We start from the raw sequence: 26,835 nt of genomic DNA on the forward strand, positions 1-26,835 counted from the left end.
GGGGCCAGGATTGGCGGGAGGGGGGAATCGCTCGCGGACCGGGAAGATGGCGGAGGCAGAGCGTGGGCTGTGCGGACAGAGTTTCCAGGTGAGTGTCGGGCGGTGAGAGGACCTCCCGCTCGCGGGAGGGGGTTTGTTGCGGCCGCTCGCTGTCTGTGCCGGGAGCTGCGTGGAGTCGCGGAGCGGGAGGAGCTGCTCCTCTTGGCTTCCGAAGCGTTTCAGTGCCCGAAGTGAAGTGGAAGAGCGCTGCGCGTGGAAGCTTCCAGAACTTTTGTGGGCAGTCGGGCTCTGCCGCTTTTCACCCCCAAAGTGCACAGTCACTCCACTTCACAGTGCGAGGCGCTTTGAGACGTCTTCGCCACCGCGATGAGCCGCTATATCAAATGCAAGGAATATTATTATTATTATTATTATTATTCAAGTGGTATTGACACTTGATGGAATTCAGCACCGGTCGGTGTATATAAACACAGGACACAGTGTTGGATGTTTGAAACCCCAATGCCTGTGGGAAGCTGTGACTTCGGTTGTGTGTGTGTTCTGAGCCGCAAGAATTACAGAGATAAGTTTCCTCAGTTTAGTCGTGAGGAAACGTTGAGTTTTTTTTGTTAATATATATATTTATATTAAAAAAAAGGATGCGGTGGAGGTGTCGCTTGTTCAACAAACCACAGTGCAGTAACAACAACAACAAGATTTCATTTATAGAGCGCCTTTCGCGTCGGGAGGACGTCCCAAGGCGCCGGGCAGTTGGGGTCGGGACCCGAGCATCGGGGGGGGAAATGGTCAGGGGGAGGGGAGGGAAGGGAGGGAGCGAGGAGGGGGGGAATGGTCAGGGTGAGGGGAGGGAAGGGAGGGAGCGAGGAGGGGGGGAATGGTCAGGGTGAGGGGAGGGAAGGGAGGGGGTGAGGGGAGGGGGAGGGAGCGAGGAGGGAATGATCAGGGTGAGGGGAGGGAAGGGAGGGAGCGAGGAGGGAATGGTCAGGGTGAGGGGAGGGAAGGGAGGGAGCGAGGAGGGGGGGAATGGTCAGGGTGAGGGGAGGGAAGGGAGGGAGCGAGGAGGGGGGGAATGGTCAGGGTGAGGGGAGGGAAGGGAGGGAGCGAGGAGGGAATGGTCAGGGTGAGGGGAGGGAAGGGAGGGAGCGTAAAGTAAAGTCATCGAACTGGATGTCGATGGCTGGAACCGAAGCCAAGAGGAAATGAAAGAGTAACTTTTGGTGGTCAGACTGTCCGAACTGCTCGAGTTTCTGCAGCATTATTTGTGCTGTAGGTAAACTCCAGACTGACAAGTTTGTGAGGTTGGGTGACTAGTAGCGTTGAGCATTGTCCTTTTTAATCTTAGATATTTGGTTTGTGGTTACACCACAGACAGTTGGATCGATTTTTTTTATATTTCCTTTTTTTTTCTTTCGGGTTTCGAAAGATATTAGTTTGAGGGCAGTATGAATCGAGTCACCGTAGGGGCTGATGAGGGTTTTGGTTAATTGGATTTCAGAAGGCATTTCATAAACTTCCGTATGTAAGGTGGGGTTTATGGAATTTAAATTAGAGCGTTGGTATATGGTATTGAGTACTCATAAATTGGTTTTACCTACTCACTGATAGATCCCTGGGTTCTGAACAGCTGAAAGCCAGTAAAGTTGGTTAGTATATTTATAACTTATACTATGAATAGAATATTCAGAGGGTAATTGGAATTTTATTCTGTAATATTATAAATAAGGTGTATTGCTACGTGTGAGTTGTGGGGCTGTCCTTACTCCCTACTCATATGAATGCTCTTCCACAATTACTCAGTGAGGGCGTTCTCTGTTTACATCACTGCTCAATTTCTAGGGCTGTTGAAATAAAATTCCTGAGCAAGAAATTATTTAAGTGATTAATGGCGTCTTCTTAAAATGGGATTTCCCATATTGACAAAATGGTCAAAGTTGCAACACTTTGTGTCAAGAAGAAATCAACCCCTCCCCTACTCCCGCTCACTTCTGTATTTCATGTTATTGCACTGACATCACAGAATAAGTTCATCACCATGTTGCAGCTGCTGTTCCTCCCATTATAAAAATACAAATGTTATTTAAAATCAGCGAGAGACAGCTTTTGTAAACCAAGCACTTCTTGGAGGTTTTTGTGAATAAAATATTTACCACTTTTGAAGATGGCCACAAAATATACAGTCAGTTCACTTTACAGTGTATTCTGCAAAGTGCTTTGAGATGTCTCGAAGCCATGATAAGGTGCTATATCAAATGCGAGGATTAATATTATTTTATTACGGCATAGGTCGCTTGTGACCGTCACTACATATGGGGAAAAAATGTTTTGATGTATGTTTTTATTCACCAGTCAGAGGTGGTACAGCCTTGTGAAAAAGATATGCTGAATGCTTTGTAAAACATATGAGGTTTCTAATTGTGTTAGCCCTAATAAATTACTGCATGATGAAGCACATTGGAATCTGGAAGAACATCATGCCAACTCGCAGGTATGCTGTCCTGATGCAGCCTACAATGGAGTTTATTTTTTGTGAATGTACTTCTAGTTACAAGAAGGAATCCCGATTTGGATTCCTTATTAATGAATCTGGAGATATTGTCATATATTAGCCTCCCATCTCTAACAGCACTGTCCTATGGAGCAATAGGACCCAGATTTGGGATTTTCCATGTGATGAATTAATCTCAATGAGGAAGTTTCCCAAGGTGAGACATCATAGCCCGTTATTGCATCTCTCCAAATAAATAATAATAATAATCCTTGCATTTAATATAGCGCTTTTCACGTCTTCTGAACATCTCAAAGCGCTTCATAGAATATACTGTAAAGTGAATCGATTGTATATTTGTGGGCGAAACGCAGCAGCCAATTGCGCACAGCAGTGTCCCACAAACAGTCGTGGATTGAAGTGACCAATTTATTATTGTTTTTTTTTCTTGAGGGATTATTATCAGGTGTGTGGAGTAAGGAAACTTGCTCATGGTCTCCCTGCTGGGAATCAAACCCAGGTTTCTCGCTTGCGAAGCGAGTGCTCTAACCACTGAGCTGCAGGACTCCACATGGTCTCCAAATGGTCAAATCAAACTTGGATGGTCTCAAACATAAGAATTGATCAGGCCATTGCCTGATGTTTTAGTGGGTAATGGTATATGGTGAATTTAATGCACAAAACTCTTCCCTCTCCATTCTTACCAAAAATCATCACTTTAAACCTTACTGTCTATTCGTCATACCTCATTGGCAATGTGACAACATCAACTTATGCTTCTACATGAGCTCTATAAGGCATTTATTACTTAACTGATTAATTGTTCCACTTGTAGTTACACAGCACTCTACCTGCTTCAAACCACGCAGGTGATCTGAACAGCAGAAACTGCTCCAACCAGCCAGCCGCCATCTTCCCTGAACAAACCACTCAGATCTTCCAATCAAAAACAGGTATTGGATTATATGACTATTGCTTATCTTTTCCCCTTCTCAAGGCAACAATTTCTACACCTTCTTTGCTGTCCAAGCATGTTGTTTAAATATAGCACATGTCATTTACAAAATAGAACCCGAAGTGAAGAAACACAAGTATATTTGCAATTATTTTTCTTTGTGTTTTAAGGCATATTTTGGAAATTTTCTTGACACCGCTGCTGGTGTTTGTGGTCTTTTCAATTATATATAATAATAATATATTTTATTATTATATTATTATTTTCAACTATTTCCAGTGGAGTCTTTCTAGTATTTCCAGTTAATTTCCTTACCTTGACTCGCATACTTGTTCCTTGGAGTGAAATTGCCCAATTAAAGGAGGTGTTGTGTGCTTAGCTTCAACCTCGGAACTAAATTGAGCTTGCCCAAACTCCTTTCACACGTGACCCTCACAGATAACCAAGGAGATTTGCATCCAATCAGGCTCAGCTGGAGTTGATCCCAGATCTCGTAGGTGACGATCAGTATGTTGACCAATTTCACCACAGTGGAAGGGATACTGGAAAAGTAGGTTGTTCTGGGTTCATTTGGACACCAGTTAGCTGGCTATAGGTACTGGTGAACTCTGGGTGATAAAGGGAAGGAGCTTGGTGTTGGATGATTCCAGGAAGGGAAAAAAAATCAAATCAATAAGCAAAAAGGAGGAAAATTTAAATAATTTTCTCTCTCAGCTACCATGACTTTTCTCTACATCCTGAAGCACTGTTAGAGGAATTATTTTTTTTAATTGAATCAATGTATCTGTTGAGCCTGATTTGTTATTTACTAATCAACATTGCACTTTCCGACGTGTGGCCCTGAGGTGATGGGAACAAATGGACAACATAAAAAGTAATCAAAGCCGGAGAGCACAGCAGACGTTGCTAGGATTTTATTTCTCAGCAGATGTATGATTTGTATGAGCCAGACTCATTGGTTTGTGTATTAGGTAATGAGCGGTACAATTACACTTTGTGTAGCGACTCAGGGGATCGAGATATCTAGGTGACCAGATTCAGAGATCTAATTACTGCCTAATTAAGTATTGTAAGCAATAGTGAATAGGTTTTGCCAGTGCATCCAATGTAAACTTTTCAGTGGCAAAAGATTACTTCTCATACTATTGTGTCTGTCCCACTTTTGTAATAACCTACATAAATGTGCAACTTATCACTAATAAGTATTAGGAAATAATTGAAGACAAAATGAAAACCATGTACATGATCAGACTTTCAAGACACAGTTACCACAAGACCTCAATGTTTCATTGCAGATGTCCTGCAGGGTTGACTGTTATCAAATATCATCCACCATACAAAACAAAAGGATATTTGGTCAAACGAGCTTGCTCTGCCATTTTGTTACTTAGTTCATGGCAGCACTTTATTATCATTATCCTGCATTTGATATCTTTCTAATCTCATGAGCCTCGCTATTTTCCTGCAGTAAAACGTCAATAAGACAGAAGCCATACTCTTTGGCTCCTGCCGACATCTTCTATCCCACAGTTCCGACATATCCTTGAAACTCTCCGAAACTGTGCGCAACTTAGGCGTCAGGTTCAATCCCCAGTTATCCTTCCTCCCCCACATCCGGTCCCTGACCAGTATCGCTTTCTTCCACCTCCGCCACATTGATGTCTCCGACAATACCACACTCCAAAAGCAGCCGACACCCTTGTCCATGCTTTCGGTTGGACTACTCTTAACCCGCTCCTCGCCAGTCTCTCCTCCTCCACTGTTCACAAAATCCAGCTCATCCAAAACTCCGCTGCCCGCATTCTCACCCGCACCAAACCTACATCAATTACTCCAGTCCTTGCCAAACTCCACTGGGTCCCTGTCACAGAGCGGATCGACTTCAAGATCCTCACTGTAGTGTTTAAATCCCTCCATTCCTTGGCACCCCACTATCTCTGTAACCTCCTCTCTCCCCAAAGCAGTACCTGCTGCCTCCACTCTACTGGGTCCGGCTTCTTCCACGACCCCTGAATCCTCTGCTCCACCATCGGCAGCCGTGCCTTCAGCCACTACACCCTGAAACTTTGGAACTCCTTCCCTCAACCCCTTTGCCTCGCCCCCTCCTTCCCCATCTTCAGGTCATGGCTGAAGACCTTCCTTTTCGACCACGCCTATGGTCACCTTCCCCCTCCCCTTGGCTCGGCCTTAGGCTCCACCATTGTTAAGCACTCTGAGACACCACCTCGCATGGAGGGCACTATATAAGTGCAAGTTGTTATTATTGTGGCAAATACTTGGTTATAAATACAGAGAATTCACACTCCAGTTCCGACCTTTCCCCAGTTTGTGTGCCCAGCCAACAGAGTGAAGCACTTCTTCCTGACATGAAAGGAGCTATATAAATGTAAATGTTCTTAATGGGCTGTATGCTTGCTGATTATTGAAACACTTGACAGGTTCTTTTTCCCTTTCTGGGTCCACACAGAAATTATGTTCAGTCATCCGGTGAATATTGCAGAAAATGGCAAACGTAACAAGAAAAAGCGAAGAACCAGAGCTTCAGATAGTTTTACTGGAAGATTTGAAGGTCAGTGACTGCGGCTTTCGTTCAATTTTAAAACTTTTCAAAAGTTGTTGTTTTTTAGCTGGTTTACCATTGGAATTACCTTTTGTAAGAGAGATTCACATACAGCTCCTTTGTACTCTGTGTTATGGCTGCCGCGTTTCGCCCACAAAATACAGTCCCTACACTTTATAGTGTATTCTGTGAAGCGCTATGAGGCATCTCGAAGACGTGATAAGGCGCTATATCAAATGCAAAGATTATTATTGTTGTTCAAACCAATGCTCTCTCTTTTGAAACTCATTGCGTTTGTAACTCACCATCTGGTAAATTCTGATCTATTTGGGATCTTGCATCATCTTGTGTCGCCACATTAGAAAAAGTGTGAATTACATTTATAAGCCTGCAAAATGTAAAAAGCTACAATTAAAGCCATTCTTCAACACAAAATCAAATTTTCATTCCTGCTGAATTTATTTCTGCTCCATTTATGAAACAAGACAAAAACTTGAGGAATTATCAGTTGTGAGACCATTTACTGTTTTGAAGATTTTTATCTCTACGAAAGGAAAATATCTGAGACAAAAAAGTTTTGGAGAAATGTTAAAATGGGCCAACTGCTGATTACACTGGTAAAGCTATTTGCATCCTGCTTTGTATGATAGACTTTATCATAGGAATGCTTGAAGCAAGAAAAAACAAGTTTGGCAAATCAAATGAGCAGCACTTACAGACACAGAAATTCAGCAGATGTATTATTGAAGTGCTATTGGCCTTTTAATCCAATTGCTCTCTTATGTATGCTTATTTTTGACTTGCTGCCTAATGAGATGAAATTCTGTGCACATTCACAATGCCTCAAGCACAATGAAAATAAAAGGAGTAATTTGTTATCTCGGTCTATCTTTTCCATTCCAAACAATTGTTTAGCCAGCTCTTAAATTCAAAATGTTTTGACATTTTTCTGTAATACTTTCTGAATGGCGAACATGTAATCCTTTTTTTCTAATGCAGTGATTTGGCACTTTTTCTTATAGAATAGAAAGCAAAGGGAGCCGGCACCAATACAAAAAATTCATTGATTCATTAGCTACTTTGCTTTATTTGATTCTGTAAACATCTAATTTGTAAATGAGCTTGCAACTTCTTGCAAAATAAATCCTTTGCCTTGTTTAAGCAAAACCTCACCCTCAGGATCGCTTTTTGAAGTCGAACCATTTTCAAAAAAATATATTTTTCCCTTCAGTATTATGTTTTTCTTTGTTTTAACAGTGACTGCTAGGGCCATTGTCCTGTGAAACTAACTCCTACTAAACAAGCACCTCTGGGGCGCTATCCTGTGTGAGGGACCCGATATAAATGCAAGTTGTTGTAAACAGTAGAGATGGTAGTTAACCCGGGAGCCTTCAATGGTCTGGCCATTTCAACTTTGTGCTGTTTAGTTCAGCTACTTTTCACTACCTGAGTTCTTCATGACAATTCTCCCAATTATAACCAGCTCTCGCAAAGTTTTTCTTAAATAGAAATAATTGTTGGCCAGAGCAACAACCAGCTAGATATTTGCTTTCTGATTGTGGAAGACCCTGGTCTCTGAATGAAATGATGCTTGTTCCTTTGACAGATTCGTACAAGTTAACAGATGAATGCCTGGGTGAAGGAGCCTATGCAAAGGTTCGAAGCAGTGTGCATCTGCACAGTGGTAAGGAATATGCTGTAAAGGTAAGGAGGCTTGTTACAATTCATGGAGGACCATAACAAAGGGTCACAGAGCGATGCAGTATCAACTAATATGATTTATTAATTTAAACATTAGTAAGATTCATTCTAATAAAGTGTTGTATGAGTGTAGCTTGTGTAGTTGACTGGTTAGTCTTTTAGCATATTGAAGTTGCAGGAAAACAACAAAATGACATTTGTATTGGGCCTTTCACGTCGGGAGGATGTCCCAAGGCGCTGGACAATCAGTGTTTCGGACCTGAGCTGGGGGTCGGGATGGAGGAGAGTGGAGGGCAGGCAGGGGGGAAGGAGGATGATCGAACGCACGGTCGAAGAGGAGGGTCTTGAGGCGGATCATGAATGAGGCAAGGGAGGGGGCGAGGCGGATTGACTGGGATGGAGTTCCAGAGGGTGGGGGCCGAGTGGCTGAAGGCCCATCGGCCAATGGTGGGGTGGACGAGGTGGACGTGAAGCAGGCCGGAGCCCGCTGAGTGGAAGAAGCGAGCAGGTTGGTAGGGGGTTAGGCGGTAACAGAGGTAGTTGGGAGCAAGGCCATAGATGGCTTTGAAGATGAGGACCAGGATCTTGAACTGTGATGGGAAGCCAGTGAAAAGGCACGTTTCCATCTACGGTATTTATTTTACATGAACTAAAACAGTGAAATAAGCATGTTTTGATTTTTTTTCTGTAGGTCATTGAGAAAAAAATAGATCTGAGCCGAAGTCGGGTGTTCCGTGAGGTTGAGACTTTATATCAGTGTCAGGGAAATCAGTAAGTTTCAGACTCTGAAGACTGCTGTACCAAAAGCCATTGCTCTTAATAACTTGGTTAATTTCAGTGGTTGGGGGTGACGCTATGATGGTTGAACTTTTTTTTAATTGTTTAGTATACTTGCCTTCTCTTTCCCTCCATCCTCCCCCTCCCACATAGTGTTTTTTTTCCCCTCGTTGTTTGCTGAAGTTGAAAACTCCTGCTTCACTATATAGGTGCGAGTGACCATATAGCCTTTCAATCACTGCAAGGCAATTCTGCTTGTATGAGCCCAGACAGTGAGTGTTTACAGACTACTTAACAATGAGAGCTGAGCCTCATTCTGTCTGTCAAACCCTCACACATGTACGTTCAGCTGAATGGCCTTTTTCTGTGCTGTAAATTTCTACACTGGAGCACTGGTAGCTAACGGGAACCCTAGTTAACTTATTTTCCTCTTATTGAGACCAGTACAGCCATCAACCTGGCTGAGATCAAAGCACAGTTCAAGTATTGAACTGAAGAACTTCCTGGAATGGATAATTCTGTCTACACTACAAAGTGAACTGCCCCACAGACCTTTTAAAGGGTAATTGTTTTCAATTTCTTGTTTTCAGGTCTCCCTGGGGCTTGCACAACTGCAGCCAAGGAGAGACACACAGGGCTTTAACAATATTTAGGTAGGAAATTAGATCATTGTCTCAGCCTCTGATTATATCGTCCTCTTCAGGGCAATGCTTGGTGTCTCCCTATCCAGTGTGGCTAAGTTCAGTGAATTGGGAGATTAAACTCTTGTGTCTCAACTCTGTGCTGCTGTGGTTCAAAACAGAACTCTTTTCTTTGTTTATCTATCAAATGAAAACAGTTGTCCATCTTTCTTTAAGAACAGAAATTGGATAAGTTCCATCCTGGAGGCAGACATAGTTGTTCCTTTAATTATGTTTAACCTTGAAGGTTTTTTTAAAGCTTGTATTTGCATTCTCTTCTGCTTCAATACAAAAGCAATCTGCAAATCTACTCTGTTAATTTCCTTTCTGAGTTTAATGTATTTGATCTTGTGTCTCATTGGTCTTTTTTTCCCCAGTAACATCACCTTGTGCTCCCTTTGGCTCTCTCTACCACTGATTGATTTAAGACCAGTGTTATTTTTGTTGCCCTTAAAACTTTTTGTACCAACTCCTTTTTTCAATTGGATTTTAACTAAAGCTGGTCACAATGCTTGGAATAAGATTTGAACAAATGCTGTATAATTTGCTTCACCTTATTCTATATGGATCTAATACCTTAGTCGTATGTCACCTGCAAATTAGTATATGAATATTCTTTGTTGAATGTGTATTTATAAACCCTTTTAAATTCCATTAATTCCAATATTCACTGCACGTAAACATGCCAGATTTTATTTATTGCGCTTTACTCTTGCTAACTTGATTGTTTACTCAAATAATACTGCATTACAAGAAATCTAGAGTCTCAGACATTTAAGCCCTAACAATGTTTCTTTCCCCAAAAGACTGGAATCCTGTTATTCACTTTCTAGTACTCAGTTACCTACCTTGTGGCCAATAAAATGAACAAAACTTCACCTTCGTCCTTCGTTTCTGGACTAATTTATTTTGCAATTTTTCTTGCATTCCCCCTTTAGGCTTGTCACATATGCATACTTGTTTATTTATGATTAGTTTTAATTGCTGAATACAAGTATCTCCATAAACATCTCACATCTGCTTGTGAATATCAAGGGAACATGGGTTTAGTTATTTTCAATGTAAAATTTCTTCTCCCAAAATAATTTTTGAAGGAGGAATTTAAAATGTATTAATTAAATCTTCCACATGTACGAGGAGAAATCTCAAATTATCTCGCTTGTTGGACACAGAAAATATCCTGTGCAGCAGGTCTGAAGCAGTGTGAATCGACCCTCATCCTGGCCCTTAATGTTAATTCTAGAGATCTCAATAATTTTAAAAATTCTGTCTTATTGAAATATAGGATGTTTTAATGTGAATGTGCTGCTCAGTATTTTAAGTTGACGATTGTTTTTCAGCCAAACACTGCTTGAATAAACCAGCATTTTTTTAAAAGAAACAGAAATCCATTTGCACAAATATGAAATTGTCAAATGGATGCTATCCAATAAAAGAGACAAATCTGTTTTGGGAATTATTGCTCAGGGTGGATCGTTGTTGAATGAGGTGGAAGAATACCAGTGAGAGATTACGGATAACTGGCTGCAGGGACACATGAGCTGAGAAGAAAGGCAATCAGGCCATGATCGAATGTTTTCATTTGTTTTTCATTCAGCTGGGACAGTGTTTTATAATCCTCTGTGTTGTCCACTGAAGGCTTTTGGAATTTTTAAAAGTGTTGTTTCTTTTTATCTCAGGAACATTTTAGAACTGGTTGAATTTTTTGAAGATGAAGCTCAGTTTTACCTGGTGTTTGAAAAAATGCGAGGAGGTGGGTTTTGTTTCTTCTCTCTTGCTAAAAATACTGAGCATTGTAAAGTACTTTGGGTTGGAGGCAGTGCGGATACATTTGTTGTATCACGGGGGGCAGGATGTGACTTGGTGATAAATTTAATTTGTCCCCTGGCTCTTGGAAAGGGTAGGCCAGTTACTGAGCAGAGGAAGAGTGGGCTGCTTTCTGACAGGAAGGGCCAGAAGTAGATAAAAAGTGAGCCAATTTATCCTACTTCATTACCCCTGATTAGTGTTTGGATTTCGGGCAAATTTGTAATGCAAAGCGGAGGAAGTTTCCAACTCTAGTGCAATCTGCCCCCTGGCAGTGAGCTGCCTCACATCTATAACAAAATGTGTTGCTGGAACAAGAGGCCTTGGTGCCATTCCATATGTGTGAATGTATGATATCATCATGAATGGCACAGTGATGTCAGGTGTGCCGCTCATGCATACAAATTCAACACCTCTTTGATGTAAATCATAGTAGAAAGTGGCATCAGGCAATTAGACCTGACAGTAGTTTTCTTGGCAGCAATTTGTTTTTAATGCATTATGCAGTGCTATGATGTGGAACTAGGAGTGTAAAAAAATAGTCTATATCCAAACCAATTGAGTGGTACAATATTAAGACGGCATCAGGCAGTCAAATCTCTTAATTTTTTTAAAAAAGGGTAGCCTAGCATGCCCTATGATATAAATCTATTCATTTAGTGTTTTTTAAAATGAAAATATAGTTAGTTTGCTTTGTTAAAATAGCATTTTATAAGAGTGCAGCAATTTGAGAGAGAATACAATTTGATTTTAAGAATTGTGACCCCATCCCACCCATCTGCAAAATGTACATTTTTGATTCCTATTCAATTTGAATTGAGGTTGCTGTGGAAGCTAAAATTGGAAATTCCCTTTCCTGAGAATTGGAAAGGAAAAACTAGGCACTCCATTTCTCTCCTCCACTCCCACCCCCCATACAGGCTGATAATCTTAGCCTAGGGTTCCAAATACTATATAATGCATAATTGTGTACATCTCAAATGGAACAAAATTAAATACAAGGTGTTACATGGCTTTGTATTTGGATTTAAGACTGTGTTAATAAAAACACTTGACCTCTGCAGTCCTGCTTTATGATGTTATTCAGAAGCATTGCTGCACAAAAGCATTAATATGTTTTACACAGAACTTCCTACTAATATCACCATTGCCAATCAATTTGTTTGAAGACTCTCCCTAGGAATTAAATAATATGATTTCCAGCTCGTCTTGATTCTCAGGTGACTATTAATAACTGCTCATCGTTGCTAGCCTGGTTTACGTGGACATTGCAGGATTTTAATTACCTTAGAATTAGCTTTTTTTCCTATACATAATGAGCCACTGGGTCTCTGATATCTGAAATATTTTTCATATGTACGATAATTTGTTACAGCCTCTATAGTGTTTTTATTGTATTGTTAGAAAATCTCTCACCAGGGCCATTGAGATGTTGAAATATTTACTTGAAAAGCATTGTTTATGCTAATGATAAAGACTCACCGACGCTCATCATAGACAGTGGATACAGACAAATTTATTTTTTACGGGTGCCATATTTTTGTCATTTTATTAAGTTTACTCAAAATAACAAGGCAAGTAGTAACCGTGTGGAACAGGCTCCCTAGGGAGACAGAAAATATAATTTGTTTCAAGAACAAATTGGATAGATTTCTGCTAAAAAATAATATCACAGGATACAGTATATAGTTTGGGCCACGATATGTCAAGCAATTGCCAGGATGGTGGAAGGCGAACTAGATGGACCTTGGTCTTCTTTTGCGTAGCAAATTCTTATGTTCTTAATGTGGACAAGTGTTAGCTTGACTGTTAGTAATTGACAGGCACCAGCTGCGCAAATTTTGTTCAAGCTTATTTTGCCTGTGACTAATCCTGTTGTAAACAAATGTAAAATGCATTAGTGTAAACGGTTGGGAGAAGCTGCCGCAATTTGTTTACTTCCCATGTTTAATTCAGGTTTATTATGTTCTGGCAAAGAAATTGCTCCTTCCTTCGTTTCTGTGATTTCATTGATTACGACCTCTGACTTGAAAATGTGCTGTAGAAACCCAATTCCAACCTTTAAGTGTTTCTGTTCAATATGTTCCACTCTTTTTTTCCTTGCCTCCTCTTTCCTCCCACCCCACCCATGCCCACCACTTCAGTCTAATATTAGTCACACTGTGCAGGTGGTCTTGTAAATAGGTGTGATAACCCTGTACAAATTGCAGTACATCCTCTGAGCCCATAACAGTCAATAAATAAGACTGAGCACTTTGATCAGTTAACAAAGGAGTTATTGTTTGTACTAAGGCAGACAAATTCTGAAGATTGCCAAGAAATGTGCTGAAGTTAGGATTTCCCTGAGGTTAGGGTTTCTGCAAACTGGATAAAATAGTGAGTTAGGATGCCTTATTTTTGACTGCTTTAATTTAGCAGTTCGTTCAAAACAAAAACAACTGAAAAGGCATTGAGCATGCATGTCACTGAACTCATTTCGGAAAGAAGTTTAGATCAGAGGAAGAACAAGAAAGCGATCTTTTTATCTTGTGGGAGAGTAGGAGGGAAAAGTGTTTTCTGAATCAAAGCACCGACTGGCAGCATCCCATAGTCAGTTAGGCTGTGAAGAGGATGAAATAATTAACTAAGAGGCAGTTCCCTAACATGGAACTTACTCATTTTACGTCCAACACTGAAGTTCTGCAGTAACATGATCAGAATCTCATTTTGTGTAGAATCACAGGCGTAGACTTTCTGATTACTACTGGGTGTTGCAGTATTCTTGCGCTGGCAGGAAAGGCTACATAGGATCCTGGCTACACCCTCATTCTATCTTCTGTAGAAACCCATTTGTGGAGAAATAGTCATTTCTAAATCGATTGAATTTGTAACCTTTAGGCTCAATCCTGACTCACATTCAGAGACAAAAGCACTTCAATGAGAAAGAAGCGAGTATTGTTGTGAAGGACATTGCATCTGCTTTGGACTTCTTGCACACCAAAGGTATGAGTGACTAAAAGAAAGTTATTAGTGAAAATCATAAGAACTGTACTTGCAGTTTGTGATTGTGTTTAAAATGTCAACTTGGATGGTTTGTTTCCTTGACCACTGTTCATCCTTTGTTGTATAAAGTGCATAGAGTTGTACATCATGTACTAAGTGCAGTATATTGCAACCTTTAAATCCACTCTTAGCCATTAGCCATCTCTACCCATTGTCTGTAGGAAGCACTTAATGTTATTCTTATAATGTAATCCACTTAATATCCACACACTACAGAATGCCTGATGGATGCACAATGTACAAGAATAACATGCATGAGAATAAGTGCTTATTTTTGCTAACATTGTTTCATAATCTCAGCCGAGATATAGTTGGGGGGAAAAAAAACACGCTGCTATGGGGCCCTTTTGTCTGATGTTGTATTTGATGTGCTGATCGGAGGAAGGAATGGCAAGTGCAGTTTCATCTTTTACTAAATGTACTTAAATATGTTGAACATTAGGCAAAATTCAGCATGCACAGTAAAAACGTATGTGGCTAGCTGATCTAGAAGCTCTCTAATTTAAAGTAGCTGTTGCGTTATATTAGTCATAGCAGCAATTATGCAGGAGCACATTTTGAATGCATCTGGTTAATGTTCACTTGAGGCTATAGAAACAGATTTGGCATCAGCTTGGACAAATGCATATTGTCTCTCTGTAGCTTTTAAATTTCAGTTATTCTGCTTTGTTGGGTGATGAGGTACAACTAACCTGTTTAGCAGGGCAAGTGTACAAGGCAGCAACCATTGTGCCGTTCTCTTGCCCAGACCTACCATTTTGTACAGAGATTCAGGCAAGGCAGTGTATGACTTGAATTAAATCAGAAAACTGTATTTTACATGACGAATTGGAGGTGAAATCATAATATTGGTGATTTTAATAATAATAATAATAATCCTTGCATTTGATATAGCGCCTTTCACGTCGGGAGGACGTCCCAAAGCGCTTCACAGAACACACTGTAAAGTGAATTGACTGTATATTTGTGGGCGAACGCGGCAGCCAATGGCGCACAGCAATGTCCCACAAACAGTCGTAGATTGAAAATGACCAATTTATTATTGTTTTTGGTTTTGGAGGGATTATTATTAGGCTCTGTGTGGAGTAAGGAAACTTGCCCAAGGTTTCGCCCTCTGCCTGGAATTGAACTCAGGTCTATCACTTGCAAAGTGAGTGCTCTAACCACTGAGCTACAGGACTCCTTTTGCCTATAAGGCCATTTAATATGCATTATTTGTAAAGTATTCCTGTTGGTAGTGTAATAAATGAAATTCGGACACTTATTCTATGTAGCAACTAGATTCAAATTCACAACACTCTGACCATGAGATTTTTTATTACTTCTGTTCCATAATTGCTATTTGTTTTCCTCCCCCCCCCCCTTGTAAAGGTATAGCACACAGAGATCTGAAGCCGGAAAACATCCTTTGTGAATTTGCAGAACAGGTAAATTTATCTTGCATCCCTTATGTATTTTGCCCTGTAATGAAATATAAGATGCTCGTGAGTGGAAAGTGCACAGTGTCTTCAGTTTGTGCTGAGTTAGTTGATCTGGTATGGTAGTAGGAATTCTACAATTGATTTTGTGTCTAGGGTTAGGAAATAGAAAGTCAATTGGGGCTTCCTTTCCTTATTGTAAATCTGGATTCTCCGATGGATGGAGATAGAATATGTGGAGACATTAGGCAGGAAGGAGTTTTTCTCTATTTCAATGGCTTTGTGGTTGAATACAAAAACAACAACAACTTGGATTTATATAGTACCCTCCACGCCGGACGGCATCTCAGAGCGCTTATACTTTGCCAGCACTCATGTAGAGATTTGTAGGTAATTAATGGCTACCCGAGTGAGGTAGAGGTGCCTGATTGCTGTGGAACTACAACCAAGTGGAAGTTTTTTTTAAAAAAATTGTAACTAAATGCCCTAAAGAGGAATTCTATAGAAAAAAATAAACTTCTAAAAGTTCTAGACCAACTTCACATTGGCTGCATTTATGATACAGCAAGTACTGAGGTGCTAACTGTTGAGAGACTACCTACCTGTTTGATCTTTTTACTGTCATAAATTTCAGCACCGATATGCACTTTTGTGTTTTACATTGAACATTTGGGATCTGGTTAATGTCTTGGAGAATATGGTACTGATGCTGAAATTCTGGAATAAAAGCAACACTTGCGAGATTCTTGTTCTGGTCTTCAGATCACTCCATGGTGTCACCCCACCTATCAAATCCTCTAGTCCTTCATTCCAGCCTCTATCTTCCTCTCATCAAACTGTCTATTTCTCATTCTCTACTAATTTCTCTCTTATCGTGGGTGGCTGAGGCTTCATGCTCGATTCCTTTGCTCTGAATTCTCTTCGAGTAAAAAGACTTTGCATTAAACTTCGTAAAGGAATGAGGAGGAGAGATGGGAATTAACTTTACAAAATAAAAGAGTGGTTTCTGCCTCCAGGCAGCCATTGAATCAGGAAAAGTGACATGTTGTTTTACTGATTTAAGTTAGACGTTGATTTGATATATTCTTTTTAAATTATGTGTTTTATGATGTCTGCACTTATCAAATCACAGTGCTATTCTATGGCCATAAATCTTCATGAAATTCCTGGTTACTTAAATTGGGAGTGCATTTTTTTACCCTCAGTTGACTAGCTCAACAAGGATAAGAGTTTTCTTGAATACGTGCTGACATCTAGTGAACATTATGTTCCTGTGATATTTTAATGATCTGGGCTGATTTAATCTAAAGAAAAACAATGCCGGTATTTGGAGAGACTCGGCTCTTAAGAGACCCTTATGAAAGTCTTTTGTTGGATCTTCTTGAGGTGTAGGCAGATATCTTGTGAGGGCACATTGAGTATCTAGATAAATGCCCGGAAAGTCGCAGCCAATTCTACCTACTGTCTTGTTCAACTCTTATCAACTTTTGAAACGGTTTGAACCAGTTTAGAGCTATCTATAGCTTCTGGAGTTTTCACAACTCATGAGGGGAGGGCTAAAAGTGGCAGTGACCTCTGTACACTTCAATCGTTTGAAAGAGATAACATTTATGTTTGCAATCCAGGGGGTCACCAAATGTGTCATTGAGTTCTTTCATCTGCTGAGATGAGAATAGGCTACATTTTATTAGAAATTGTTTAATTTTATACTTAAAAGGATTCTCTCGTTCCACCTATTTAGGAAAGTACTAGTCTAGCCTGACACTCCATTATATTGCTGTGAAGAGTTACTGCATTATCAGACGCGTTGACCTTCGGATGAGACGTTTTAACCGAAGTCCCATTTGCCTGTTCAGGTTGATGTTAAAAGATCCTATGGCAGTAAAATCCAGATAAAATTGGTCATTCACTTGACGGCTGTTTGTGGGTCATTGCTATTCACAGAATGCTTTTTGCATTTACTTACAAAATAGTCAGTGCATTTCACAGAAACATTGTGATGTGCTTTGAGGCATTCAACATTGTAGGATCTATATCAAATCCAAGTATTATTATTGTACATAGTCTGGAAGGAGTAGACTCAGTGAATGAATGCGCATTCCATGTTTTATTTACGTTCTTGTTTCCATCTGTCTTCCCTCAGATATCCCCTGTGAAGATTTGTGACTTTGACCTCGGTAGTGGGGTGAAGCTGAGCAGTGCTTGTACGCCTATAACCACTCCTGAACTGACGACTCCAGTATGTAAACATTATTGCAGCTTTCGTTTCAATTTGTGTTTCCTGAAAAGACTCCCGGCTGCATTGTCATTCATGTAATTTGTTTTCACTTTTATTCTGTTGTTTGACATCTTTCGTTTTCTTTATATGTTGCCGAAAAACGGGACAATACTATGTACAATGGTGTATCTGTCATTGTCTCAGACCAAATACATAACACTGAAAATGAATGATATAAATTTAAAAATGCAGTACAGGTTTTCAGACACTTTAGGATCTATTTACATTAGAGATAGCCTCCAGTGACACAGTACATTCAGTGTTGATGTTAGAGGAAGCAAACCTATTTTATCTCACGTAGAATTAAATGACGTTTTTAAGCTACCATACAAAAGTTTTGACATTCTTAAAATATTAAATACATAAAATGTAACCAGTATGCAAAGCAGTGCTAACTTTTGGAGTTTTGAAAGTTCTTTTAAATGCATGTGTGCACTGGAGTACAATGAAGGGAATATTGTCAAAGCGCGACAGGTGTTCTGTGCATATTGGAAATTGAGTTTTAAGGGCATTTATGCACACAAGCTGTTGGTTTGAGTAGATTATTGTTGTCGTCAAAACACTTACTTGCTGTCACCTACTGCTGTATGCAGCACTTGGTAGCTTTTAATTCACAAGTACTTTCATGGGTATCTACAGGCTGCTGTTTGCCACATTGACAGAGTCTGTGGTTGTCGTTTCCTGTAAACGTAGATTTCCCAGTTACGAGAGCTTGGGTGATGCAAACTTGTGATAGAAGTGGTATTGATAACGTTACTGCTAAATTACACAAAGTTGTTATATAGTGCTGAAATTGGGCAACAGTAGCAAGTGTTTTTGTCCTTGATTCCAATGTTTATTTACTGCTATTGATCATAATAATAATAATAATCCTTGCATTTGATATAGCGCTTTTCACGTCGGGAGGACGTCCCAAAGCGCTTCACAGAACACACTGTAAAGTGAATTGACTGTATATTTGTGGGCGAACGCGGCAGCCAATTGCGCACAGCAATGCCCACAAACAGTCATAGATTGAAAATGACCAATTTATTATTGTTTCTGGTTTTTGGAGGGATTATTATTAGGCTCTGTGTGGAGTAAGGAAACTTGCCCAAGGTTTCGCTCTACCTGGAATTGAACTCAGGTCTCTCACTTGCAAAGCAAGTGCTCTAACCACTAACTCCACAATTAATGTTATTAATTATTTCTTCCTTTAGATGTCTAATTGGTGCCTTTTGGGTTATTTGGCAATCATTGGTCAATATCTCTTACTTTAATTCATCTTTCTTCCTCAGTGTGGTTCTGCAGAGTACATGGCTCCTGAGGTGGTAGAGATCTTCACAGAAGAAGCATCGTTTTATGATAAGCGCTGTGATTTGTGGAGCCTTGGGGTTATTCTCTACATCATGCTGAGTGGATACCCACCCTTTGTGGGGAACTGTGGGTCAAGCTGTGGATGGGACAGAGGAGAGGCTTGTAGAGCTTGTCAGGTAAGAGACAAGTGATATAAGCCTTTGCTCTCCATGTTCTTCAGTATAGTGTGTGTGGTTTGAAATATTTGAAATTTTAGTTCAATAAGGTGAGAAATATCAAGAGTTGCAGAATGGAGTTTCTGTGTCTGCATCAAGTCTTGAGTAACTACTTCTATCATAATGTAAAATACAGAAAGCAGATTGTTTGGCATCATCGTATATCCTATTAGGACTATCAAAACCGCCATGGATGGGCAGAATGACTACTTCAATTATATTTAATAAAATCTCATCTGCTAGGAGGAGCTGCATTGGACCTGTGGTAATTACAATGTCTACTCTCATCACTGGTGATTGTGGGTGACATGGGGGAAAACACAGATTTTCTACAACTGAGGACAAATGGGTGCATTTTTATCAAGGTGAAATGTGGTTTTACAATAGGATTGTGCAACAGTAGGACAAAACTGATAAAGGTCACAAAAAAATTTCTGTTCTGGACCCTATAAATTCTGTACAATGTGCTAGAATCTGGTCACCATTTCTATACACAGTACCAACATGCGTTTTCACAGCAATCTGTGATGGCACTTTAGCAATCCAACAGTAGCAGCTTGTTCAGATGTGATAAATTGCAAGGGTAATGGTGTAATGTAAATACATTGGGAGGGAAATCTTTATTATTTTTGTGGCTGTAAGAAATGGGAATGCTTGTCAGGGATGGGGAAGATATAATTGGGCATTTGTCACTTAAAGGGAATTGTTGATGTCGGGCACTTTTCTATTCAAATAAAACAAAATAAGTCACTTTATTATTCACTGTATGTGCAAAGGGTGCATTTCATATGAAGGCAATGGGAAGAGTTGCTTTTACTGAAAATAATATCTGCTCTTTTGGAGAGTGTACTGTTCCATTTAGTTATGAATTAACATTTCTTTTCTGCAGAACATGCTCTTTGAGAGTATTCAAGAAGGCAAATACGAGTTCCCTGAAAAGGATTGGGCATGTATATCAGATGGGGCAAAGGATTTAATTTGCAAATTGCTGGTGCGTGATGCAAAGTACAGATTAAGTGCTGCACAGGTACTTGAGCACCCCTGGGTGCAGGGGGTAAGTGTGAACAGGCAAAGTGGGATTGGTGGGAGGAGGCTAGGTGCCATGGTATTGGGTGGTAAAAATTTTAACCCTTAAAACACTGTAGAAGTTCAAGAGATGGTTTTCTGCCCCTGAACACTTCTCTGCTTGTCTATTTTAAATGCAGCAAACCTCTTCCTCTCTGAGCTAGTATTTCATTCCCATAGCAACACCCAACAGTAATGCATTCATTAAACATGAACCCATGAAGAGTTCAGGCTGAATGCATCAGAGCAAGTATAGAATTTTCATTGATTTATACAAGTTGAGGAATATAAAATGTCTTTAATGGATAGGTGGGGTGGGGGGAGAGAAGAGTGAAGGGGAATAACTGAGGTAGATGGGTAAAGCGACATTGTTAGTGCGCAGTAAGATGTGCAGCATGAATCTTGAGATAACTGCAAGATTTTCTCTTTAGAACAAGGCATCTGGAAACATTATTCAACAACATTTTTTTTAATTAACATATTCCATGGATAAATTTAGTTACACTGCCCATCTTTATCCCGGCATTTACTTTTATTTTTTTTAAATCTGCTGCTAACAATTGCAATTTACACAGACTGCTAAGGAATGTTGCCATTTCATATTGCTGAAGATGTAGTGTATAATAACCATATCTCATGATAATTGGTAGTTAACAAGTGGTGGAAGTACAACTGTTCTCTTCTCTTTGACCGAGCCTTCAGCTCCCCTCTCGACTCTCTACCCACTCTTCGCTCCCTCCCTTCCCTCCCCTCACCCTGACCATTCCCCCCCTGCTCGGGTCCTGATCCAACTGTCCAGCGCCTTGGGACGTCCTCCTGACGTGAAAGGTGCTCTATAAATGAAATCTTGTTGTTGTTGTTCTGTAGAAATGTTCCAGCAATTAAAACTGAAAAAGATGCTTTTCTTTGCAGAATGCACCAGAAAGACGTCTGCCAACACCCCAGATATTACAAAGGTAAGAAGTTTTTATACCACTGACCAAGGCATCAAAATGGACTGATGATTGACTGGATCTCCCATATAAACTCTATTCTGTTATAGAAATATATGGGAGATTTTAAAATGTTAGTTTCATCATGATGGTGTAAGTGAGGGATACGATTAGGTTGAGATTTGTTCATTATCTGAAATCTAGATGTTCATTATTCTCTTGGTACCATTTTTGTTTTGGGACATCTTTCCGAGGTGAAGGGCGCTATACGAGTGTCATTTCTTGTTGTTTGGTGAGTCACGCTGTGTCTGTGAATTAATTGTACCGTTTTGCTAAATCGGTCTGTTTATCTGCACAAATTGAATTTCTTCTTACTTTCTGATTTATTTCATAGTTTTTATATCTTGGATGATGATTTACTCTTAGTGGGTTTTAGCATAGTTGTATGTGTTATAAAATCGTGTTGTACAATCAGATATTTTACAAGAAGATTCTAGCTAACTTACTTTTTCTCCTTCAGAAACGGGAGCACAAAAGATCTGACTCAGTTTGCAGCAGAAGCCATAGCCTTTAACAGGCAGCTCTCTCAACACGACGAGGAGATGCATGAAGAGCAGGAAGCCATCGTCAAGGCCATCTGTTCCATGAGACTTTCCCCTCCCTCTAAATCCAGGCTTGCTAAACGCAGGGCCCGCACACACGCTGAGAAAACTCTGCAGCAGGAGGTAGCAACTCCCACGACTTGTGTCGGTGATGGAGCTGTGTGACTGCAGCAGGTTTCAGTCATTTAAGAAGTTGGATGGAAAACTCTTTTAACACAACTTGTGTGGTGCAGTGGTGATCACTATTTGCTGTGGGTTGCTATGGTGGTGCTTGACCTCAGTCTATTTCTAATACCTCAATCTGTAATGTTTTTGTCAACCACATGGTATTGTTGGTCAGTTCAAGACAGCTTACAGCAAAATTCTAATATTTTTTTGCACAGACAAGAATTGAGTAATGTTTGTAAATCATATGTAAATAGTTACAAAAGGATCTTAACAGATATTTATTTTTATCTTTTAACATCTGTGCATCATTTGAAATGTTTTGCACATTAAGGTCTGTTGGGACATTAGTCATTAATGTAACCAAAAGGCAGTATTTGAAGACAAGGTAACTTCGGATTTGTACTTGAATGAAAAGCGCATGCCTTTGAAAATGATCCGAGCCAGCAGAATGTTAAATTCTGGAGCTCAACCATAGTAGATAAAGCTTGTGAACTTGAAAAGTGGAAGGAAATGAATCTACTTGAAAATAGAGAGAAAGTAAATCAAATGCGATCCAATAATGTAAGTGACTAAAAGATAGTGAATAAAAAGGCAGCTCAATCCGCTCAATACTTTCCTCAGGAAATATTTCACAAGAAATTTACCGTAATTGATTCAGGTGCTCAGTTTAATGCAGGGGAAAAGTGTACATTGCCCTCCTCATTTTAATTTATGTTCACTTCATTGTGCCAACTTCAAACTTATGTGATATTCATGTTACAGACTTCAAACACTGTGTTTATGCTGTTCCCCCACCTGTTTTGAATTGTGAGTTAATTGGAATGTGGAATATATTACCACAAGTGATAATTGAAGCCGAGTCGTTTATGACCCAATACTGTATTTTTAGAACTCCGTGTGTGACTTTCTATGGCACTCTTGCTGATAAAATGCCACACAAAATGCCTACCCTTTAAAATAAATGATATGAAATGGCATTGCACTGCAGGCAGTGACATGGAGAAGTGTTGTAAAAACACCTCAAAAAATACAATATTTAGAGCAAAGATTTTTTTTCTCTGAAATCTTTGGAAGAAATGTGCCTTCAACAAAAATGCAAGATTTTGTCTTCTGCTGAATTATTGCTATGATCACTGTTTCAGTGGAGCTATCGGGGAGGGATGATATAGTAGCTAACAACTCTATTTTAAATTGTTGACTTCAGAACATAGAAATATGGACTTGGGAACCAAATGTGTATTCCAATCCTGTCTGCACTTTAATCGTGTTTCTCAGGTAGGAGATAGTTTTACCTTCGAGTCTTCCTCATACCTGTCACTACCTGTAAAGTAGGAAGAAGAAGAATTTTGTAAAGATTACACAGCCACCTTTGTTTACAGTCACTAGCACTTGCTTGTTATTTAGCATCTCATAAAGAATGAAATCCTTGAAGCATGAACATTTATGATGTAGAGAAAGGAGATTCAATAATGTTGACCAAAAGCAGAATGTTTATAGGAACGTTCCAAAAAAACGTTACAAGGAGGGTTTTGAAGTTGGAGGGAAAGGAAAGTAAGGTGAAGAGATTTTGAAAGAAACTTCCACCATGATCATGGAACAGAGGAAGTGGGGAATGGACAATATTCAGAGGTGATTGGGTCTTAATTAATTGGAAGTGATTTTTTTTAAATAGTAGTTGTAAGTTGAATTTTATGGCTTAGTGCCAGAAAAGTAGGACAGATTCCATGCAGAGAGCTGTAGGTACCAGCCATATTGTTGTAGTATAGCACTATGCTGAGAACAAATTCTTAATAACAACAAATTGGATTTGTTTAGCGCCTTTCACATCAGGAGGATGTCCCAAGGTGCTGCACAGTCAGGGATCCGCACCTGAGCTGGTGGGTGAAGGGGAAGAGAGAGAGTAAGAGCGGGGAGGAAATGGGACAGCTGTAGAGCGGTTTACTCTGGACTGGTTTCACACCTTCCAGTGGGTGGAGATACAGAAGCAGCTTTATCAAAGATGGTGCATAATTTGAGGAAAAAGGTGGTGGAGAATATAAAATCAGTAGATTTACATGAAAAAAGGCCAGAAATGTATACCAGCATCTTGTTTGGTGAATAGTGCTTCCCCAGAGAAACAATGGTTCAATGAAGTCCATTTATCTAAGACTTTTGTTTCTGTCTGTACTTATTTTATGAGCGAGTGAGCACCTATGGAAAATAGCTGCATAATAAAAACAATTCAGATTTCAATGACTGGGTTTGTACTTCATATTTATATTTTTTTCCTCCCAAATAAAAACATCAGTACCAGATTTCCTCTGCTCAGATTATAAACCAAAGTAAGACAGGTTGTCGTAGAGGGACAGTCATCACCAATGGTTGAAGTTAACCTCCGGAATGATAATGAAGTGGTTTCATTAGCACTCGCCTACACAGAACTTTCCATCATTGGGAAAGTTGTTTTTACCACCATTCCTTACTAACTGGGGATTTCTTAATACATCAGAGGTTTAGCAGTCTTGGTCCAGGAAAAAGTAATGTGAAGAAGAGTGAGTGAATGAGTCCTGACAACTTACACTGATGTAAATCGTACCTCTAGTTATGTAATATACAAATGTGCACGGTTTAGAATTTTTTTTCGTTCTGATAGTTTTCCTGTGAAACTGCTGGCAAGTGGTCATGAAATCACTTCAGAAACTAAAGAATGAATGTTTTTATTGTAAGCAAAACGGCCGACATTGCACAGACCTACTGGAAACCTGCAGCTTTAATGAACTTCAACGTCTGTTTTCTTGTGTGATGACACCAAGAGCATCAGCAGACAACGTCAGTTATGTTAGTGAAATGATTTGAAGATCCCCATTGGCCCTTTGAACGTTCAAAGGCTTTTACCTCAAAGTTTGTCTGACCTGGGTGTGTGGCATTTAGATCTGGGCGATCAAAAGCAAAGTCAGATGAACCATCTGTTCTGCTCAATGTGTATATATTAAATTGTGAAGGTCATAATAGCATCTCTCAGTTTAAAAATATTGGAGATGCCATCCGGTGTGAGGAGCGCTATATAAATGCAAAATGCAAGTTGTCGGATGCTATATCCTGTTATAATGGAGTGTAATATTTTCTAGTAAAACATTTGAGCACTTAAATCATCCAAACTATTTGACAGCAGGTTACAGGTAGTTGAAACAAATTCATGTAACCATGGTCGTATATTCAGTTCCGTACAATCTATACGCTGGTCACGCTTTAAATTGTGTGTGAGACTTACTGCTCCATTCTGTTACTTCCAAACCTCAACCTCTGAAATGTTTCATTTGTAGTTTTTTTAAAAAAAAACTATTACTGCAATGTGTTAAGGCAGTGACATATCTCACAGCTGACGAAATGCCTTAAGGTTTTCTCTTGTGATTTATGATCTACTCCAATCACGTTGGCTCTAATAAATAAAGGGTATGCGATTCCTCTCAATATGCATTGAAATAAAATGTATCAGTGCAGTTCAAATTGATGCAGTTCCATTACACGGGCTTATTGTTTAATCATGAATTACCGCACAGACAGACACCATTTGACTAATCTGCTCTATGCTCGTGCTTGTTCTTTCACTGAATTTGATATTGATCCCAATTCCCTATTCATTCCTTGTAACCTTTTCGTCTATTGTATACCCCAATATCCAAATGTTAAGCCAAACCCACAAGAAAATATATCGTTAAGTTATCTACCTTTCCATTAACGGATAAGATCAATGAGTCTGGGGTTAAAGACCATGCCAAATCTCCACAACAGCAACAACAAATTGCATAATTGTATAAGGTGGAAAGGGGAAAGTGGTGTGTCCATCCGCATGTGGGGAATCGGGAGTGACTTTATTTGGAGCTGGTGTACTTGGTCACGGATTTGGTGCCCTCGGAGGTGGCGTGTTTGGCCAGCTCCCCGGGCAGCAGAAGCCAGACTGCCGCCTGGATCTCCCGCGAGGAGATGGTCTGCCGCTTGTTGTACTGGATCAAGCGGGAGCACTCGCAGACGATGCAGTTGAAGACGTCGGTGATGAAGGAGTTGATGACGTTCATGGCCTTGGACAAGATGCCGGTGTCCGGGTGGACATGCTTCAGCACCTTGTACACGTAGATGCCATACGTCTACTTCCGGGCTTTCCTGCGCTTGAGCTCCTCCTTCCTGCGGGTCTTGGAGGCCACCTTCTTCAAGCCCTTCTTGGGAGCCAAGACCTTGGACGGAGCCTCGGGCATCATGTGGAGCTTCGGGATCTTCAGCTGGACGAGACGATGCGAAGAACTCCTTGACTGTTTGTGGGACACTGCTGTGTGCAATTGGCTGCCGCGTTTCGCCCACAAAATATAGTCAATTCATTTTACGGTATATTCTGTGAAGCGCTTTGAGACATCTTGAAGATGTGATAAGGCGCTATATCAGATGCAAGAAATATTATTATATTGTATTAAAGCCTTTCACACCGGAAGGACATCCCAAAGCGGTGATCTGAGACTTTTGCTTTTATTGAGAATCCATGTGACCTTTATTCTCAGAGTTTAGGATATCATTCTGTTGCGACTTAAACTGTTATGATCTCATGCTAGATGTTCTACTGCTGTGTATATATTGAAGATGCTTTGTAATTTGCTGTTTATTTCTTAAAGAACTACAGTGTGTCAGATACTACATAGAACTCATCAAGTTGAAAAATGAAGTGTCAACATTAAGCTCTCATATACCATAGATTAAATAAAGATTGTTCAGCTCTGCTGCAGCAAACAGTCCAGCTCAGGTATTGTTTGAGTACGAATTGCATAAGTGAAATGAATCTTAGCTCTAGCAATGTGTCTTAACCCATGCCTTACCCACTGCACAAATA

At 40.0% G+C, this 26,835-nt stretch overlaps 1 protein-coding gene and 1 pseudogene across 5 annotated transcripts; one reads left to right on the plus strand and one right to left on the minus strand.

The window, feature by feature from the left end:
• Positions 1-24,212, plus strand: LOC103174601 (MAPK interacting serine/threonine kinase 1). 5 transcript variants are annotated; one of them, XM_042335354.1, is made up of 14 exons: positions 1-88; positions 3,321-3,438; positions 5,908-6,009; positions 7,607-7,704; positions 8,393-8,472; positions 9,069-9,131; positions 10,838-10,911; positions 13,842-13,946; positions 15,378-15,433; positions 17,568-17,663; positions 18,980-19,174; positions 20,103-20,267; positions 21,191-21,234; positions 21,731-24,212. In XM_042335354.1, exons 1-14 carry the CDS (start codon positions 47-49, stop codon positions 21,975-21,977), a joined length of 1,485 nt encoding a protein of 494 aa, XP_042191288.1. In that variant the 5' UTR covers positions 1-46; the 3' UTR covers positions 21,978-24,212. The 5 variants fall into 5 exon arrangements, with proteins under 5 accessions (XP_042191288.1, XP_042191289.1, XP_042191290.1 ...); XM_042335355.1 differs by having other exon boundaries at positions 20,103-20,240; XM_042335356.1 differs by lacking the exon at positions 20,103-20,267.
• A 1,619-nt stretch (positions 24,213-25,831) lies between these two features.
• Positions 25,832-26,215, minus strand: LOC103174599 (annotated as a pseudogene).
• Between the last annotated feature and the right edge of the window lie 620 nt (positions 26,216-26,835).

The sequence above is a fragment of the Callorhinchus milii genome, unplaced genomic scaffold (genome assembly GCF_018977255.1).
Source record: "Callorhinchus milii isolate IMCB2004 unplaced genomic scaffold, IMCB_Cmil_1.0 Scaffold5, whole genome shotgun sequence".
Lineage (NCBI taxonomy): Eukaryota > Metazoa > Chordata > Chondrichthyes > Chimaeriformes > Callorhinchidae > Callorhinchus > Callorhinchus milii.

Bases quoted from the DNA above. Each gene is read 5' to 3' on its own strand.
- LOC103174601 (XM_042335354.1), top strand. From the start codon at position 47: ATGGCGGAGGCAGAGCGTGGGCTGTGCGGACAGAGTTTCCAG. The intron at 7,705-8,392 runs GTAAGGAGGCTT...TTTTTTCTGTAG, and splicing joins GTAAGGAATATGCTGTAAAG to GTCATTGAGAAAAAAATAGA. The intron at 17,664-18,979 runs GTATGTAAACAT...TTTCTTCCTCAG, and splicing joins CTCCTGAACTGACGACTCCA to TGTGGTTCTGCAGAGTACAT.